At 40.8% G+C, this 17,083-nt stretch overlaps 1 protein-coding gene across 3 annotated transcripts in view; it reads left to right on the top strand.

Annotated features, from left to right (window-relative positions):
- The first annotated feature begins 3,784 nt into the window (after positions 1-3,784).
- The window catches only part of SLC12A1 (solute carrier family 12 member 1), a 112,411-nt gene continuing 99,112 nt past the window's right edge, over positions 3,785-17,083 (top strand). For all 3 annotated transcript variants that reach the window (XM_003420148.3, XM_003420147.3, XM_064292006.1), the window contains exons 1-3: positions 3,785-4,204; positions 14,292-14,426; positions 14,574-14,649. In XM_003420148.3, coding sequence (XP_003420196.1) covers positions 3,785-4,204; positions 14,292-14,426; positions 14,574-14,649 — 631 coding nt within the window. The remainder of the gene's footprint in view (positions 4,205-14,291; positions 14,427-14,573; positions 14,650-17,083) is intronic.

Here is a 17,083-nt window from a genome sequence, read left to right as displayed (position 1 = left end):
CATGTACGTGGGCTCCTGAAAGGGAGAGGAGGACTGGGGGATGGGGCTTGAAGGAAGGGAGGCTAAGCCTAAAATCCAAACCCGTTTCCATGGAGGCAATTCTGACCTTTTGGTTAGCAGCCAACGTTTAACCACTGTACCACCAGGGCCCCGGAAAGTAGATTACAGATGGTCAAAATAACTGCAAGTCAGTTCACAGTTCTTGTCCTGGTCTGGTAAGTAAGAATTGTTTTGTGTTCCGGCCCCATCCTAGTTGTCCTCTGGCCTAAACAGCCAGCTCCACCCAGATGAATCTGAAATGACTAATTCCTATGCCTAACTGTCTTCCACTGGGGAATCAGAACCCTTTGTTAAACCAACAAGTGGCTTTTACTCATAGCCTTTAAGAGCAAAGTGAGTTACAGGTAAAACAAATAAAAAGCCAGTTGCCACCAAGTTGATCCTGACTCATAGCGACTCCATGTGTTGCAGAGTAGAACTGTACTCCGTAGGGTTTTCAAGGCTGTGATCTTTCAGAAACAGATCACCAGACCTTTCTTCTGAGGCACGTCTGGGTGGGTTCAAACCACAAATTTTTCTGTTAGTAGTTGAGCACTTAACCGTTTGCACAAGCAATCCTGTCTCTCCTTCTGATACAGCCTCGTGACGTCAGCCTAACTATGAAGTCTACCTCACTGAGATCATCTAAGGGGTTTTACTTTAGGGACCTCCGGATCCCTCTCTACAATCCAGTAATCTGTTCACCAACCTATCTTTCCTGCTATTTTAACAGGCGTAGTACCTGTCCAACCTCTAATGATGCACCCCAGAATTTTGGACGTGACTAAGTAAAAGTCACCCTTAAAACTTCGCTGAAATGGTAAAAGCAGATGTCGTGTACAAACCAGTGCTGTTCTAAACCCCATTCTCTCATCTAATCCTCACAACACAAAGAGCCCTGGCGGTACAATGGTTAAGCACTTGTTGCCAACCTAAAGGTTAGTGGTTCAGACTCACTCAGTGGCCCCACGGGAGAAAAGCCTGGTGATCTGCTTCCGCAAAGATGACAGCCGAGAAAACCCTAAGGGGAAATTCTACCCTGTCATGTGTGGTGGCTAAGAGTTGGCATCGACTGGACGGCACCCACAACAATCCTCACAACGCTGTATAACAAGCAAGTGCCATCGTTATCCCCACCTGCACTTTACAGATGAGGAAATTAAGGCACAGGGAGATTGAGTAGCTTTGCCTGGATTCACACAGGAAAGAAATGGTAAGTCTGGGATGTGATCCAGGTTTCTGACTCCAGAGCCTCGCTCTCAACCACTGTGTTATTGTTGTGCTGCTCTGACAGCTAGAAAACACTTGGGTCATCTCTCACAAGACATGAGGAGGACTCGTTCAATCATACTGACTAAAAACCAGTGACAGAACCTGCAGGGAAAATTGTGGATGCTCTCTTGTAGATTTGAGCAAAGTGTTTCCGTCAACGACACTCAAAAACCCAGTTTGATAGAAATGTTTTGCCAGGTGGTGATAAAAGGTCATTTAGAAGTGCCACTGGAAAATTCACCAGAGCAGGACCCCTGCTTGAAACGATTCTCCCACTAGGTAGAGATATTTTCAGTAACTCATTGATCCCATGTGCAACCTGTCCACTCGCCATGCAGAGGACAGTCAAGGTATTATCTACCGTAAGCGAGATGAAATAATTTCAAATATAATTTTCTGGTTACAAAGTATAAAAATGATCTCTGGAAGACTGTGTTTTGGTGCACACGCTGAGCAATAGGGAGCGTAAGCACTAGGACTTCTCTGAAAGATGATAGGATTCAATTTATCTAGCCCCAAACAACTGAAGCAATGTTCATATTTTATTGGATGACTGCTGTTGAGCAATCCAATTCACCTTATGAATTAAAGAAATTTTCTTTCACTTCCTGCCTGAGAGGATTAATGGTTTACTAACAGTTACTGATTGATGTGGCGCTTAAGGTTCCTTAGGGCTAATGACTGGGCGGGGCTTACAGTATTATGCCAAGCCAATCTCTGCACGGCCACCTCTTTCAAGAAAGGTTCTAACCAATAACAAGAAGCCTAATGCTCTGAGCTGAGAGCTAAGAGCCCCATATATGCCTGAGTGATGCTGAAGCAGGCCACGCTTCCTCAGAAGAAGGCTCCTGGGTGGTAAGTTAAACATCTCCTGGCATGGGAAAATCCCATTTAATATGATGCCATAAAGTAGGTTCTGAGGAGCGGGGTAAAAAAGAGGGTGCCAACATCTGTGAAGAGAAATGGAATGCTCTGTAAAAACTAAAAAGATAAGTAATAGCTTTACTTATAATTTCCCAGGGGAAGATTATTTAAGGGTTGAAGCTGATTTTTTTTTTTTTCCTCAAAGAAACCATTTTAATAACTGCATGAGGGAGACAAGTTTTTGTTTGTAGTTATCTCATCTTTCTAGAACAATCTTTGAGAAGCCAAATTTTCAGGTATCAGTAAAGAAATAGTCTTCTGAGGAAAGACTGCCCTAAGAAGGCCTCACACCACAGAATTGAGAAAATGATTGTGTAGTCTCTTCATCACACAGTCGAATATCAGTCACTCAACGAAGATGGAGAATGTTTCATTAAAGGGAGTCTGTAGAGCATGGTTATCCTGTGTACATTTAGCAGACAGCTTTATCAGGGCTATGATTTACACCCTGGAGCCCTGGTGGTACAGTGGTTAAGAGCTAGGCTGCTAACCAAAAGGTCAGCAGTTCCAACCCACCAGCCACTCCTTGGAAACCCTGTGGGGCAGTTCTACTTTGTCCTATAGAGTCTCTAGGAGTCAGAATGGACTCAATGGCAATGGGTTTTATGATTTATGTCCTCACCTAAAATGCTCATATGTATTTTAAAGCCCCTTTATAGCATTTGCAAAACAAATTTAAGAGTATGAGCAGTTGAAAGCCTGGGAACATGTACAAGAATTTACAGAGGCATCATCTTGACAGGAGTGCTTTTTAAAATGTAATTTTTTTCACTTGTTGCATAGGTAACAAAATGTTTCTGGAACAAATTTATTATCTGAATATGTATAGATTTTCATAAACTAACAATGCAAAATTTTGAGAAGCTTTCAAAATGCCTTTTTTTTTTTCATTTTATTCATCAGTGTAATATACATCCCTCCCGATCATATACTTTGTAGTTTCAGCATTTAGCTGGCAACGAACTGTGTTTCACTCTGAGAGTGTCTTCTTATCAGCCCTTACCGTGCTGGGTCGGTAGACTTATACCTTTCCTTAAGCCATGTTGAATCCAGCGGCGCTGAGGCTAAGCAAGTAGGACAAACACAAGTAACGTTTTAATGACTCCGTGGGAAACTCTGCTTGTCAAAACAGCTCCCCAGTTATTTATTATGGGATTTAATTGTTCAGGTAACTAAATTACCTGGACAAGGAATTTTTTTTTTTTAGTAATTCATTTTTTCAAATTTATTTTTGGGCATGTAATTTTTAGTGGAATGAATTAAAAATTTTTATGTCTTGTGAAAGAATTTTTTTTTCCACCACCCCTTAAATATATTTGTATTACTTAGAATAAATTTAATTTTCTTTTCTAAATCACAGCCTTGAAGAGCGTTCCGAAGACTGTTTACAAGAGAACACATCCAGGATCTATTTACTGAGTTTTCTAGAACAAAAGCCAGGAGCTCCCTAATGTAACCACATTAATGTTTGTTTAGAGGAAGAAATATACAGATTTCCCTTAACCACCGTGAAGTAGATAGCTTAGTCCAAAAAAGTCCATTTTGGAAGATGTCGCTTAACAACTCTTCCCATGTGTTCCTGGATTCAGTCCCCAGTAATACCACTCGCTTTCAGGTTAATGTCATAACTGAGAGCCACGAGAGCTGTGTGGCTGCAGATGACAACACTGACCCGCCACACTATGAAGAAACCTCTTTTGGGGGTGAAGCCCCAAACAGACTCAGAATCAGCGTTAGGCCGGGGAATCAGGAGCGCTATGACAATTTCCTCCAAAATGGGGCAACTGCTAAAACAGACGCCAGTTTTCATGCGTATGACTCTCACCCAAATACCTACTACCTGCAAACCTTTGGCCACAACACTTTGGATGCTGTGCCCAAGATCGAGTACTATCGCAACACCGGCAGCATCAGTGGGCCCAAGGTCAACCGGCCCAGCCTGCTGGAGATACATGAGCAACTTGCAAAGGTAAGCCTCATGGGCAGGTGAACATCCTCCCTCACTAGTCCAGGTGATTTCCTCCTCTTCAATAATTCTCCGAATGTGAAAGTTCAAAGGGAGGGGTCTATTTCAAACCATCCATCTGACTTACACAACTATCCCCAGTTACCAACAGACAGAACATACACAAAAGTGTTTCACCAATGTTGACTGACTGCAGATAGAGAACTAAAGAACCAGCTCGGAAAGTGTGGCAGTGTGTCACATTCCCTTTACAATTATAGTCTACTCAATCTATTGTTGGCTAAGCCTGTCAAACTGAACACTAGGCTGGGTCTACCTTAGTATTAAAGTCTCCAGAGTCCCTGAGTGGTACAAATGGTTAACGTGCTCAGCTGCTAACCAAAAGGTTGGAGGTTCGAGTCCACTCAGAGGCGCCTGGGAAGATAGACTTGACTTTCTTCTGAAAAACCAGCCACGGAAAACCCTGTGGAGCACTGTCCTATTATGACATTTATGGGGTCGCCACGAGTTGGAATCGACCCGCTGGCAACTCCACTTGTAAAAACATAAAATCACTTGTGCTTGCTGCCGCTGGTGGTGTAGTGGCAGCCTTTGACATGTAGGAGTATTTTTACATTCTTTAAAGAGAGCACGGAGGTTTAGAAGATTCAGCATTTTATTCCTTCCTCTTCAAAACTTTGCCTGAGGCTCCTGAATGCACTGAAGTATACAAAAGTAACTAAATTAAATTTAAGGAGAGGTGCAGCAGAACCCGCTAAACTTTTCATTATTCAGGGAATAGAACCAGGATTCTCAAATCTGCTAGAAGCATGAGGCAGCGTTTTTTTCTAGCAAATCGTTTAGAAGCTTAGTAGACTCCTTCTTCCGTAACTCGCTCTAATGTACGTTGATGCACTTCAGCTTTTTCCTCTTCTGGAACAGCCTGTGGAGCGCATACTGTCTTTTACTGGACCGTAATTACTCACTACAAAAAATAATTAGCTGTCACATAACCAAATATAGTTTACTGTTGCCTGAGTTTGGAGATGAGGAGAAAAATTGATTAGAAGAATTCTTTTCATGTTCATTCATTCATTGAACATTTTTTTATTAAATAATTACTCACCCCAGGGATTCTTGGAATACTGTTTTTGGGAAAGATACTGATAAAGGTGAAAAGCTCCCTTTAGTTTCTGCTCATCCTTCTTCTTTCCACAGGGAACCTCATTTCCAAAAATCATTCCCCCTCACTGCTCAGGGTCCTTAACTCTGGGGTCCTGCCACCAGAGACTGCCTTCAATGCGGAAGAGCCCATACTCTCAACTCTGTTCTCTTATTCCTTCTCCCCATGAAACCTCACGAGTTGGCTGTTGAGTCCCAGTTGACTCACGGAGACTCCAGGTGTGTCAGAGTAGGACTGTGCTCCATAGGCATTTCAATGGCTGAATTTTCAGCCTTTCTTCCAAGTCACCTCTGGGTGGACTCAAACCTCCAACCTTTTGGTTAGCATCTGAGTGCTTAACTGTTTAGCCACCCAGGGACTCCCACCAAACCTATGTACCATATCAGCAGCTCTCTACTAAATGACTAGTTTATATATATGTATATATATATGATTTAGATTTTATCTGGCGTATCCGGTGCTTTAATCAAAAGAAGTTAACAATGTGGCCAGTTCAAACAAAATGACAAGCCCTCATGACTGGATTTTTTTTTTTTTTTTTTGAGAGAAGCATTTTAAATCTCTTGAAATCAGACTTATGTGTCACTTTCCTGTTCTATGCAAAAAAAGAAGGATAAGATAAAGAAAAGGGAAAAGAGGGAAAAGACAATAGAGAGAAAAAGGCACAAGGAGTTTCCACGGCGTCGAAGGGGTAAGAGGTAAAATTTAGAGCATTATAAAAAGATTTCAGTTTATTCTGAAGAAGCGAAATGAACTAAATCCTCCAAAAGAAGATCCGAAATTGTATCCCACCACACTCTACCACATTATAGTTTTTAAAACTTCTTCTGTCATTAAAGTCACAATCAAAATTTAAACTTAGAACTTAAAAGAAAATAAAATTTTAGATCCGTGAAAAAAAGGAAATGATATAAATTCACATCCTTATTAGGACTGATTTTCCAGAGAGAGAAAAAAAAGTAGCTTATTTATACTTTCTGAAATAATTTCACATGCAAATCTTTAAATAAAGGGAGAAAAGCTCTGAGGAAACAAAGAATGGCTGTAAAACAGGAACTCTACTGCTGCATTTGACAGGTTTGACATCTGTCGGCAATATCATATGATTGTGGAAACAATAGATTGAGACTAAGGACTTAACTCTGATTTTAGCAAACTTTTCTCAGATACAAAGCCATGACAAATTAAATAAATTAAAAATTAGGTTTAGGCTCAATGCCCTGGATAATCACTCTGAACTAGTATAGTAACAAGTTATTCTTTTTTGTGAATTTGTTTAGGATACTTCACCTTGGTTAAATCTTACATAGGTATCTGCATGACCAAATTGGAAGTAGAACTCAAATACAATCATGCAATCTGCAGTGGACACATTCCTGTATCCAGGACCATTCTAGTGTTGCTGAAGTGTACGAACCAGCCTGCCTCATCATGCCTTCTACTTTTTCGTTATCCTCGGATTGCTGGCATTAACAGTCTTGGCCTCCCACAACTCATCTCTTCCTTAGGTGCTCTTGAATTTGATTTGGCTATTTCCCCTGCCTTTTCCTACCCCACATAAAAGCTAAAGACCTGCAGTATAATGTCACTCTGCTGCCATCTCCTTGTGGCCCTGGACATCTGATAGTAGCGCCTCAAGTCACAACAAGGAGTGATCAATAGAACAAATGATATAAAAGTGCCTGGTAATAATAGTCAGGCATTTCACCAACTTTGCATACAAAAATATAAACAATGGTGTTAAATCATTTACAAGTGGAAAGTCATTGACATAGTAAGAGTTAGGCAATCTTATTTGTACCCACAACTCATAGCGACCCTAGAGGACAGAGTAGAACTATCCCCAAAGTTTCCAAGGAGTGGCTGGTGGGTTCGAGCTGCAGACCTTTTGGTTAGCAGCTGAACGCTTAACCACCGTGCCACCAGGGTTCCACCAAAGTTACAGTGCTTTTAAAATCCACATAGCAATGGTGTATTCATACTGAATGCCAGGACATATTTACTCAGAAACTAGCTGGGTTTCGTGCAAATCTTGGCTATATAATACACAAGTCGGGGAAGAAAAAAAAATCCACGATAAATTGTCATAATAGGTAAAATAAAAATAGACTTGAAGGACATTGTTTGAAGTCTGTACCTTAAGAGAAACTCTAGAGTGATACACACTGGCAGAATTTGTGATCACAATGATTTGAGATTGTAGTCGAAGAACTCTGTTTCATTGTCTATGTAGGAAAGAGCTAAACACCTATACTAAAAAAAAAAAAAAATGGCTAAGAATGCTGGAGTTCTGAAAACTCCAGTTAAAAGCGGAAATAAATGGCGCTGTCGCTTACTTGCTCTGTAACATTATACAAGCTACAGAGCTTCTACTACTTTGCAGGGTGTCCGTGACTATCAGAGGTTATGAGACACATTGCCTGCACTGGGTTGAACCTCAGTAAATAACTGTGGGTGATGATGATACAATGATGATGGTGGTAATTTTTACACTAGCTTTTTATGTGAAAAGTAAGGCTTATACTGGTAAAATAGTCAAAAAATACTAAAAAATACATAATGAAATGTCTCTTTTCTAGCTTAAATCTTTAGTTCTCCTCCCCAGGCAGTCAAAACTGACAGTTTCTTGTAAATCATTCCAGAAATTTTCTCTGCTTATGTAAACATACTCATGTACCTGTAAATATCTATATTCCTGTCTAAACTTCTGTCTGTGTTCTACTTTCCAACACATATCAGGGCATATTTTACACATTGTTCTGCACATTGCTGTTTTTACCAAACAATATACCTTGGAGATCTTTCCCTGTAACAAACACTTTCAGTCACTGTTAGACATCTGGTAAAAGATTGATCTAGTATTTTTACTTTGTGAAGAGAATTCTGCTTTAAGTATCCAGACTTAATTCTAGCCTCCATTTTTCCAAACACAGTTCCTAACTACAGAGCTAACCAAAGTGGAACTTACTGTCAGCCTTGCTAACCAGCACTCTAGTTAGTGTTTCAGAAAAATACAGATATAAAGGATTCAGAAAAATATATAGCCTATCAAAGCCAGTGTTCTGACGTCACAAATAAACAGGCCATGAAAAGTATCAGATATTATAAGAATGGAGATGGAAGTGTTGTTCTTAAGGAAGCCAGCCATATAATAACTGATCCAAATGAAAAAACCATGACTTCACATTGGGGTCATTAGGCTGTTAACAACTAAAAATAATAAATAGCAGTAACTTAGTAATAAATTTTTCATCTGGCACTGTGCTCACACTTGACATACATTCTCATCCAGTCCTTACAACAACCCTCCAAGGTAAAAAAAAAAAAAAGGTAAGTGCTATTATTACTGCTATTTTATAGACGATGAGGGTTTTATAGAATCGTACGGCTCTCTTAGAGGAGAATACGGAGACTTAGAGAAGCCGGTGAGCAACCCAAATTCACACGGCTGATTAAGTTGAACCCTGCCTGTGTGCTTCCAGAGTCCACGCTCTTTCTCACTACGTTCCTTCCTCAGCATCCTCCTCGTGGCCCTTTGCCTTGGCTCGTTCAACAGCTATGGAGAATGGTGGAGCTGGAGCCCAAAGAGGGAAATCAGACCTCAGGCATGCTGGGCTGAGCAGGAGGTCCTGGTTTTCGTTCCTTATTTCTGGGATTGTGCCAAGAGATTCCTATAGAGTCACAGGTCACAACTATTTTCATTGATGTCATCAAAAGTATTTATTTACAAGAAGTACTGTATAAAGTGAGTTAAAGAAGTTTGATCTACCCCTCTTGAATTTTATTATATAAGTCAAATGGCATTGTTACGGATAGACGCAAAGGATGGGGCAGTCAAGTTAACCAGGTCCCTGTGTGGTGCAAATGGCTTGTGCTCAACTATTCATGAAACATTGGCAGTTTGAACCCACCCAGCTGTACCTCAGAAGAAAGGCCTGGCGATTTGCTTCTGTAGAGATTACAGTCAAGAAAACCCCACAGAACTCAGTTCTACCCTGTAACACAGGGATTGCCATGAGTCATGTTTTGTTAGTCAAGCTAGCAAACATTAAACCACATAAATCACGTGTTAAATACTTATATTAGGTAAAAGAACCAATGAAAACATACAAATATTTTCACTAGACAGTAATGTTTTTTAAAGAGTTTCAAAGTTCAAATTTGGAGCTTCAGCATTCAAGTTGGGGATGTCTAAATGGAGAATAATCACTAAGCTAACTATAGCCAAATAAAGTATACATTAAAATTGAGGTAATAAATGCCTTAAAGGCCAGGGGTGACTGGGAAAAAACCCCTAAAATGTTCGCTGGATTAAACTGTGCAGTTTAGAGCCCCCCGTGGGGCTCGCGCTGTTCGTCTGTTGAAACGAGACTGACGCTCGCTGGAGTTTCTCAGCACCCAAGGCGGCTCCCATGGGGCTCACGCTGTCAGTCTGTGGAAACGAGAGAGAAAACGGTTACCTCCCCGTCATAGATAGTCCACCGGTGGATGAGGAGCGGAGCGGGGCTCTCCTCAAAGGCATACTTGGAAAATATTAAGAATCTTTCATTTTTCATACGCTGGGCTATCGCACATAGCCAGCCTTTAGCCTAAGCTATCAAAAACACAGGACAATTTGTGTGTTTTTTCAGATACGGTAAAAGTATTGTGATTATAAATTATAACTATTGATAGTGATTTATAGTAACTTAAGAGAAACTCTCGTTTTCACCATTTAACATGCTCCCCTTTATCACAAAGGGGTAAGGATTTACGTAACAGTAGCAATCAATAAGATGTGAAAACATGGTTAAATTACATTTTTCGTTCCGAAATGAATCTCAGAAATCATCTGGTCTTTACTGGGTTTGGTTTTACAATAATCCAGCAGTGGGGTGCAAGTGACGTAAGATAGTCATATATTAATGGTTGTTGAAGATGAGTGATGGGTGCGTGGGCTTTGTTATATTTTTCTCTCTACTTTTGTGTATGTTTGAATATTTCAATAATTAGAAAGCTTAAAATAATGGGGGAGAGGAGAATCATAGAAGCCTAACTATTAATGGAACTCTTTCTCAATGATGGTCTAAGAATTCTGTGATTCTAAAATTAAAGCCTTAAAAGCTGAGAGTAAGTAGCAAATATTTTCTAGTTAGAACCTAAAGAATATATTTATTTTCCTCAGCTTCGATGATACCTAGAAAGGTATTTGTAATTTTTCTGAAGTCTGAAACTCATATTACATATTAAATAGAATAATTTAATTTTTCATCATTTGTTTTTCAATCTAGACGATCCCATTAGGAATTTGCCCCTTAGACTGCGTGTGATTGATGCTTCATGGGTTCATCAATATTGGAGGGAGGAAAGCGTTTGTCAAATGGCCTCTCTTTCTCTAAAAAAACACACACACGCACTTTATTTCACCTTCTTGGAATACTTAATGCACAGGTAGAACTCTTGGTAAATAAATAATCATTCCCTAAAGCCACACAATTTAAAATGCATTTATGGAAGGTTACGGGTCATCATTTATGCTAATGGAGTAGGAACAAACAAATGAATTCAAAGTATGAAGGAAAAGCTGGTTTCAGGCAGCAGTTGTAAAATTTTTAGTCTTTGAGACTTTAGTCTCAAGAACATGCACCAGCCAAAAGTCTGCAAACACTGGTTATAGGTCACAGCCATCAAGTCCCGTCATACCCCAACCCCGAGTCAGGTTTAGTACTTGAAGATAAGTTGAACTTATAATTAGACTGAAATCAAGTTTTGCTTTGCCGTGTCAGAAGAGGAAGATGGCAAACAGAAAAATGGCTTTGCCTTTAGAGTGAGATTTTCAGAAACTCATTGGATTTGTCCTCGTTGGCAGTATCTAAGAAAGGTTAAGCAACTTGCTGGAGGACACACCCTGAATTAATCACATAGCCGAACCAGATTCGAGGTCTCCTAGTTTGTACAGGGTGGTGATTTCTCTGCTCCTGCCTGAGGGTGAGCTATGGAAATGGACCATGCACCTATAAATTTACAATCAGACCTTTACAACCAACAAAAGAAGCACGCACTGGAGGGTCTTTTCCTCTAAGGTATAAATACATTAAAAATTTTTAGCTCTGGCTGGCTGAAGGGGCGACTGAAGCATCCCCCTTTCTGTGTGGTCTGCTTGGAAGAAACAAAGAGAAATGAAGTGCCCACCAAGAAAGAGAGAGAAAAGAAATGGGGCAAAGTGGATAAGAAACTCGGTCATCTGCTCCTAAATGATAGCGATCGGGTTTCTCAAACCCACTTTGTGGATTCAGCAGCCGTTTGTGAAGGTCCTGCTACAAAGCAGGCCCTCGGTTGGCACCGAGAAGTAACCTGTGCCACAGCCTGCCCCCAGTTAGTCATACAATGACTCTAACCTCACTGTACTGTACTAGTTATCCCTGACATACTGGTAATCCTGAACAAAGTCTTACAGAAGAACCCAAAAAACCAAACTCATTGCCATCAAGTTCACTCCGATTCATAGCGACCCCATAGGAGAAGAAAGTTTGGGAGAATCCTTGCTTACATAGAGAAGGAGAATACCCTGGAAGAAGACTATGAGAAATCAAAGCCATCTGGAGTAAATAGCCCAAATAGGGTCAGCTTACAATGGGTATGGAAACCCTGGTGGTGTAGTGGCTAAGTGCTATGACTGTTAACCAAAGGGTCGGCAGTTCAAATCCACCAGGCGCCTCTTGGAAGCTCTATGGTGCAGTTCTACTGTGTCCTGTAGGGTCGCTATGCATTGGAATCAACTTGACGGCAACAGGTTTTTTTTACAGTGGGTATGCTAATAGTACACCAGAGCCTAAAAGATGAGAGCCCTTGCTTTTTTATGCTAATAGTACACCAGAGCCTAAAAGATGAGAGCCCTTGCTTATGGCAAGGATAATGGTAAAGAACTTCAGTCATCCCAGGAAAAAAAAAAGAAAAGAAAGCTGTATTATAAATACTGATTATTTCACACATACACTTGTCTGAGACTTCTTAACTGTTGTTTTTAGGTGCTGCCGAGTCAGTTCCAACTCATAGTGACCCTTTAGGACAGGGGAGAACTGCCCCATTGAGTTTCCAGGGAGCACCTGGTGGATTTGAACCGCCAACCTTTTGGTGAGCAGCCAAGCTCTTAACCACTATGCCACCAGGACTCCCTTCTTAGCTCGTAGTACCAAAAATATCATTCTAGACTTAAACCAATTTAAACCCGTTAAATAAGAAAGTTATTCTATGCTAATGGTGGATAAGTGTTGAACCTAAGAGACTTCCCCAATGGTTTCAAAATTCTTACTGGAAAAGATTGCTTTTGGGGAGCGCGATGGGGTGCAGTCCACCCATTAATGAATCAGGTAGGTACCAAAAAAAGTACCAGATAGGTTTAATTACATAGGTGCATCTGAAATTACACGAAGTCGTATCTAGAACAGAAATTAGAAAGTTGTGCTTAACTTGAGGGAACTGGAGCTAATCCCTCCCCCACTGAACTCTGACCATCTTAATAAAAAGGAAGGACTTTTAAAAAATTAAGTCCCAGAAAAAAACTAATAAGGGTCTTAAAAATTCTTAACCCTTGTTTATACTGCCTACTTCTTATGTCTTTTTAGTAGTTAGTCATGAGATTGTTATCTTCTGTATAACACCCCCGGGTGGTGTAAACAGGCAGGTACTAGGCTACTAAAGGAAAGGTTGGCAGTTTGAACCCACCCAGAGGTGCTGCTAAAGAAAGGCCTGGAGATCTGATTCCACAAGGTGCCTATTAAAAAAAAAAAAAAACCTGTTGCTGTCGAGTGGATTCCGACCCATAGAGACCCTAAAGACAGAATAGAGCTGCCCCGTAGGGTTTCCAAGGAGTGGCTGATGAATTTGAACCGCCGACCTTTTGATTAGCAGCGGTTATCACTTAACCACTGCTCCACCAGTGCTCCACCAAAAGGCACAGCCATGAAAACCCTATGGAGTGCAGTTCTACTCTGAAACACATAGGGGCACCCTGAGTCGGAGTGGACTCTTGGACAACGGGTGCTGGCGGTGTGCAGACCTGGTGCAATCGACAACTGTAAAGCGCAGGCACGCCAACTCTGAAACTTCCCCTAGAGTAGGAATGGGCTCCTTACCATCACGCAACGCCCTTAAACATTTTCAGAGCATTTTAAAACTGTCTCTTAGAAAACACCTCTGTGTCTTCTTTCATTATATCCTCTCGATGATTCTAGGTGAGTAGAGAAGTTTTAGATGAATAAAACGAGGCACAGAGAGGTTAGTGGAGGGGCCAGGTACCTTGCATCAGTGAGGAAGGTTAGCTTTCTGGCCCTTCTAACATGCCATTTAAAAGGCCCTAGCTCATTCTTGCCAGGCTCTCCGCCCTTCTTTGCATCTCTTTGTCTCTCTTGTGTTCTTTTTGTGTTATAAATTTATCTAAATCTGACGGCGAAACCCTCTCACCAGTGGAAGAACCGCCCAGGGTTTTGTCTTCTGGCCCCAGGTCTCTCCCACCATCCCTCATGCTTTTAAACCAAAAACCAGTTGCCATGGAATCGACTCCGAGTCATGGCGGCCTCATGTGTGTCAGAGTAAAACTGTGCTCCCTAAGGTTTTCAATGGCTAATTAGTCGGAAGTAGATTGCCAGGCCTTTTTTCCAAGTTGCTTCCGTGTAGACTTGAACCTCCCACCTTTTTGATTACCATCGAGCACATCAACAATTTGCAGCACCCAGGGATTCCTCTTGCAGTCTTAGTGGTGCCTAAAATCACTCACAAATGGTCAGTTCCCAAGGCCAAGATTATTCTTTTGCTAAAATGACTGGAATATGTTCATTTTTTCTTTCTTCTAAAGTTCTATGTCAATTGTGTTGACTTGCCTTTTAAAGTTTTGTGGAACCACTTGTTTACTGACCAAACACTGTGTTTTTGCTGTCTGTAAAAATACAGAATGTGGCTGTGACTCCAGGTTCAGCTGACAGGGTTGCTAATGGCGACGGGATGCCTGGAGATGAGCAGACTGAAAACAAGGAAGAAGAGGACACAGGCGGTGCTGTGAAGTTTGGCTGGGTGAAAGGCGTGCTGGTGAGAAAGCTCCTGTGTTTACCAGTAAAGACCACCCAGTGCTTGTCCTGGTGGGCTAAGTGCTGCCCAGGCTGGACAGCACAGAGTTAAGGGACCGCTGGGTTTCACCCTGTTGTTGCTTGGCTTCAACAGCTCTTTCCTCCACAGGTAAGATGCATGCTGAATATCTGGGGCGTCATGCTCTTCATTCGCCTTTCCTGGATTGTTGGAGAAGCTGGAATTGGTAAGCATTTTTCCCTCCTAAACAACTTTCCATGTAAACTCTAAGCTCGATCAGCAGCATTAACGCTCAATGTGAGGAGACAGTCACAGAGCTGACGTACGCCCGGGCTCCTTTTACTCTAAGGTGAAGAACTAAATGCTGCAAGACTGGAATTTTCCAGCTTGTCAAGTGGGTGAATGCTCACACAATTTCTTCTGTCTCTGACTAGAGTTTAAGAGTACAGGTATATGAAGACACATTCGTTTTTAGATAATGTTGTCCGTATTTTGGGACAGATTGACGTTTGTCCTTCATTTATCACAGAATATCCCCCTTATAATTATTGCCCAAACTTACTAAACCAAAATAACTTGTAGAAAAACTGGTGAAAATCTGACCTAAGAAAAATGCCCAATTATTGAATGTTTTCCAAAGAAAGTTATTTTGTAACTTTTAGGTCTAAGCAGTAAGAATATGAAGGTTGATATAATATTGCCAGATGTAGCTTAAAACGATAGATTGAACAACTAATGCTAATTTTTCTAAGTGGGAAATAGAAGATGATGAAATTATCAAGTGATTCTTCAATGTTTTTAAATATTATATCCCATTTAAGGTATTATTTCTCCTAGCAGATCTCTTTTTTTTTATTAGAGTGCTTTAGTAAGCTTTATATGAAAAAGTTATTTAATTTTATCAAAGTTTCTTGTTGAATGAGCTAGAGATAAATCATGTTTTACTTTACATATGAGCATGTATCTGGAAAATACATTATAGATTCAAATTTGGGGAAGACTTATGAATCATTAGTGAGAAGAATACAGACACTACCATGCACGTTCAGGCACTGCTCCAGAATATACCTCAATTCACATTTGGAAGGTACTTGGTCATTATTTACTGCTTTCGCTCCTCAGAACACATAGAGCCATCAGAAGACTTAATTCAAGAAAGAAAGGGCTGAACTGTGAATCAAAAAGCTGGAACCAGCTCCCATAGTTTTTTCATGTTTCACATTTGGGGACTGCCGGGATCCTGACAAAGGGCTGCTCACAGGTTTTATGATGCATATCAAATGAATGCTAATAGCTGCAGGGTCCAAGATAAGTGTATGCTGTTCCATGGAAAATCAGCATCTTAATATCATCGAGGTTTTGCTCCAGGGTTTCATGCAAAATTAGGTTTTTAAAGGCAGTTTAGTAACTTATTGAGATCATCAAGAAACATTATTTTGTTTGGAGGTGTGAGAGAAGCCAAGGGCAAGAGTAATTCTTTTTAGTGTAACTTATTTTACAGCCATACGTTTGGGCAATAATCTGAACTTTAATCAGATCTTACACTACTCTTCACAGTCAACCCAGTGTCGTATTTATTGCAAAACTGTAAAATATGAAGAACCTGATACTCTCTCTGCTAAACTGTCGATTACACTTTTAGGTGTTGATGCTGTTTTAATAAGGACTTTTTACTGAGAGTAATGGTCTGCCTCGATGGGTGTCCACCGGGTTTTCTTTTGAATGGGGGCTTTTTTTTTTTTTTTTTTTTAATCTTCGTAAGAAAGGCTTTAGTGAGTAATAGAATCTAATTATCACCCCTGCCTCAGTTATACCGGCCTTTGCTGTGAACCTAAAGCTAAATGAGTTGACTACATCATCATCTGGGTCTCATTTGGCTTCCCTTTTTTGGGAAAGGAAAGAAACAGATACAAGTATTTTCATCTTGCTTTGGGAAAGAAACCTAAATACGTTTTCAAGCCCAGATCCTGGAAATAAAGCCAGAAGGAAGCTGAGCCAGGAGTAGCAGTAACGACAGCCAGCCTGGGACTGTGAGTTTTGGCTGCTTTGTTCCTAAAACAAAAGGTAGAATGAGCTGATGATGCCATGCAGTTCTTCTTTGTCTTGGAGAACTTGGGCTGGGGCAAGATGGTTTCCAGTGAACTTAACCTTCAGAAGGGAACAGGGATGTGAAGAGCAGGGGAAGCCGTGTGACCTATACACCAAGCTACTTAGGTTCCGTGAGTTTCAAGTTTTATATAAAACTTAGGGCTCCGGATTCATTCTTTCCCAAACCAGTTGTTTGAAGATAAAGCTAAAGGACCTTGCTGAGCAGGCTGGCACAAGTTGAGATAGGCTGAAGGTAGCTCGATAATCTTCAGACAATGGTGTGCATAAGAATTACCTGGGGAAGTTAGGGTAGAAAACTGCAGAATTCCCGAATCTACTTTTAAAGACCAAAACTCAGTAGGACCAGCATTTTAAAAAAACACTCCAGGCATTTTCCGAAGCAGGTGGTTCAAGACCCACACTTTGAGAACACCATGAACTGAATGTTTTCTAAGCTGCCTCTCAATCCTGGAATTCTGTATTGGATTGTGAGAGAGAAGCAAATCCCTCACTGTTTAAAAGTAGAGAACTTTGTTCTAGCATTTCACGTGGTTTACAGAAATACATCTGAT

This window comes from Loxodonta africana, chromosome 10 (genome assembly GCF_030014295.1).
Source record: "Loxodonta africana isolate mLoxAfr1 chromosome 10, mLoxAfr1.hap2, whole genome shotgun sequence".
In the NCBI taxonomy this organism is placed as follows: domain Eukaryota; kingdom Metazoa; phylum Chordata; class Mammalia; order Proboscidea; family Elephantidae; genus Loxodonta; species Loxodonta africana.
The sequence above is the reverse complement of the archived record's forward strand: the minus strand, read 5'-3'. Positions and strand labels throughout refer to the sequence as shown.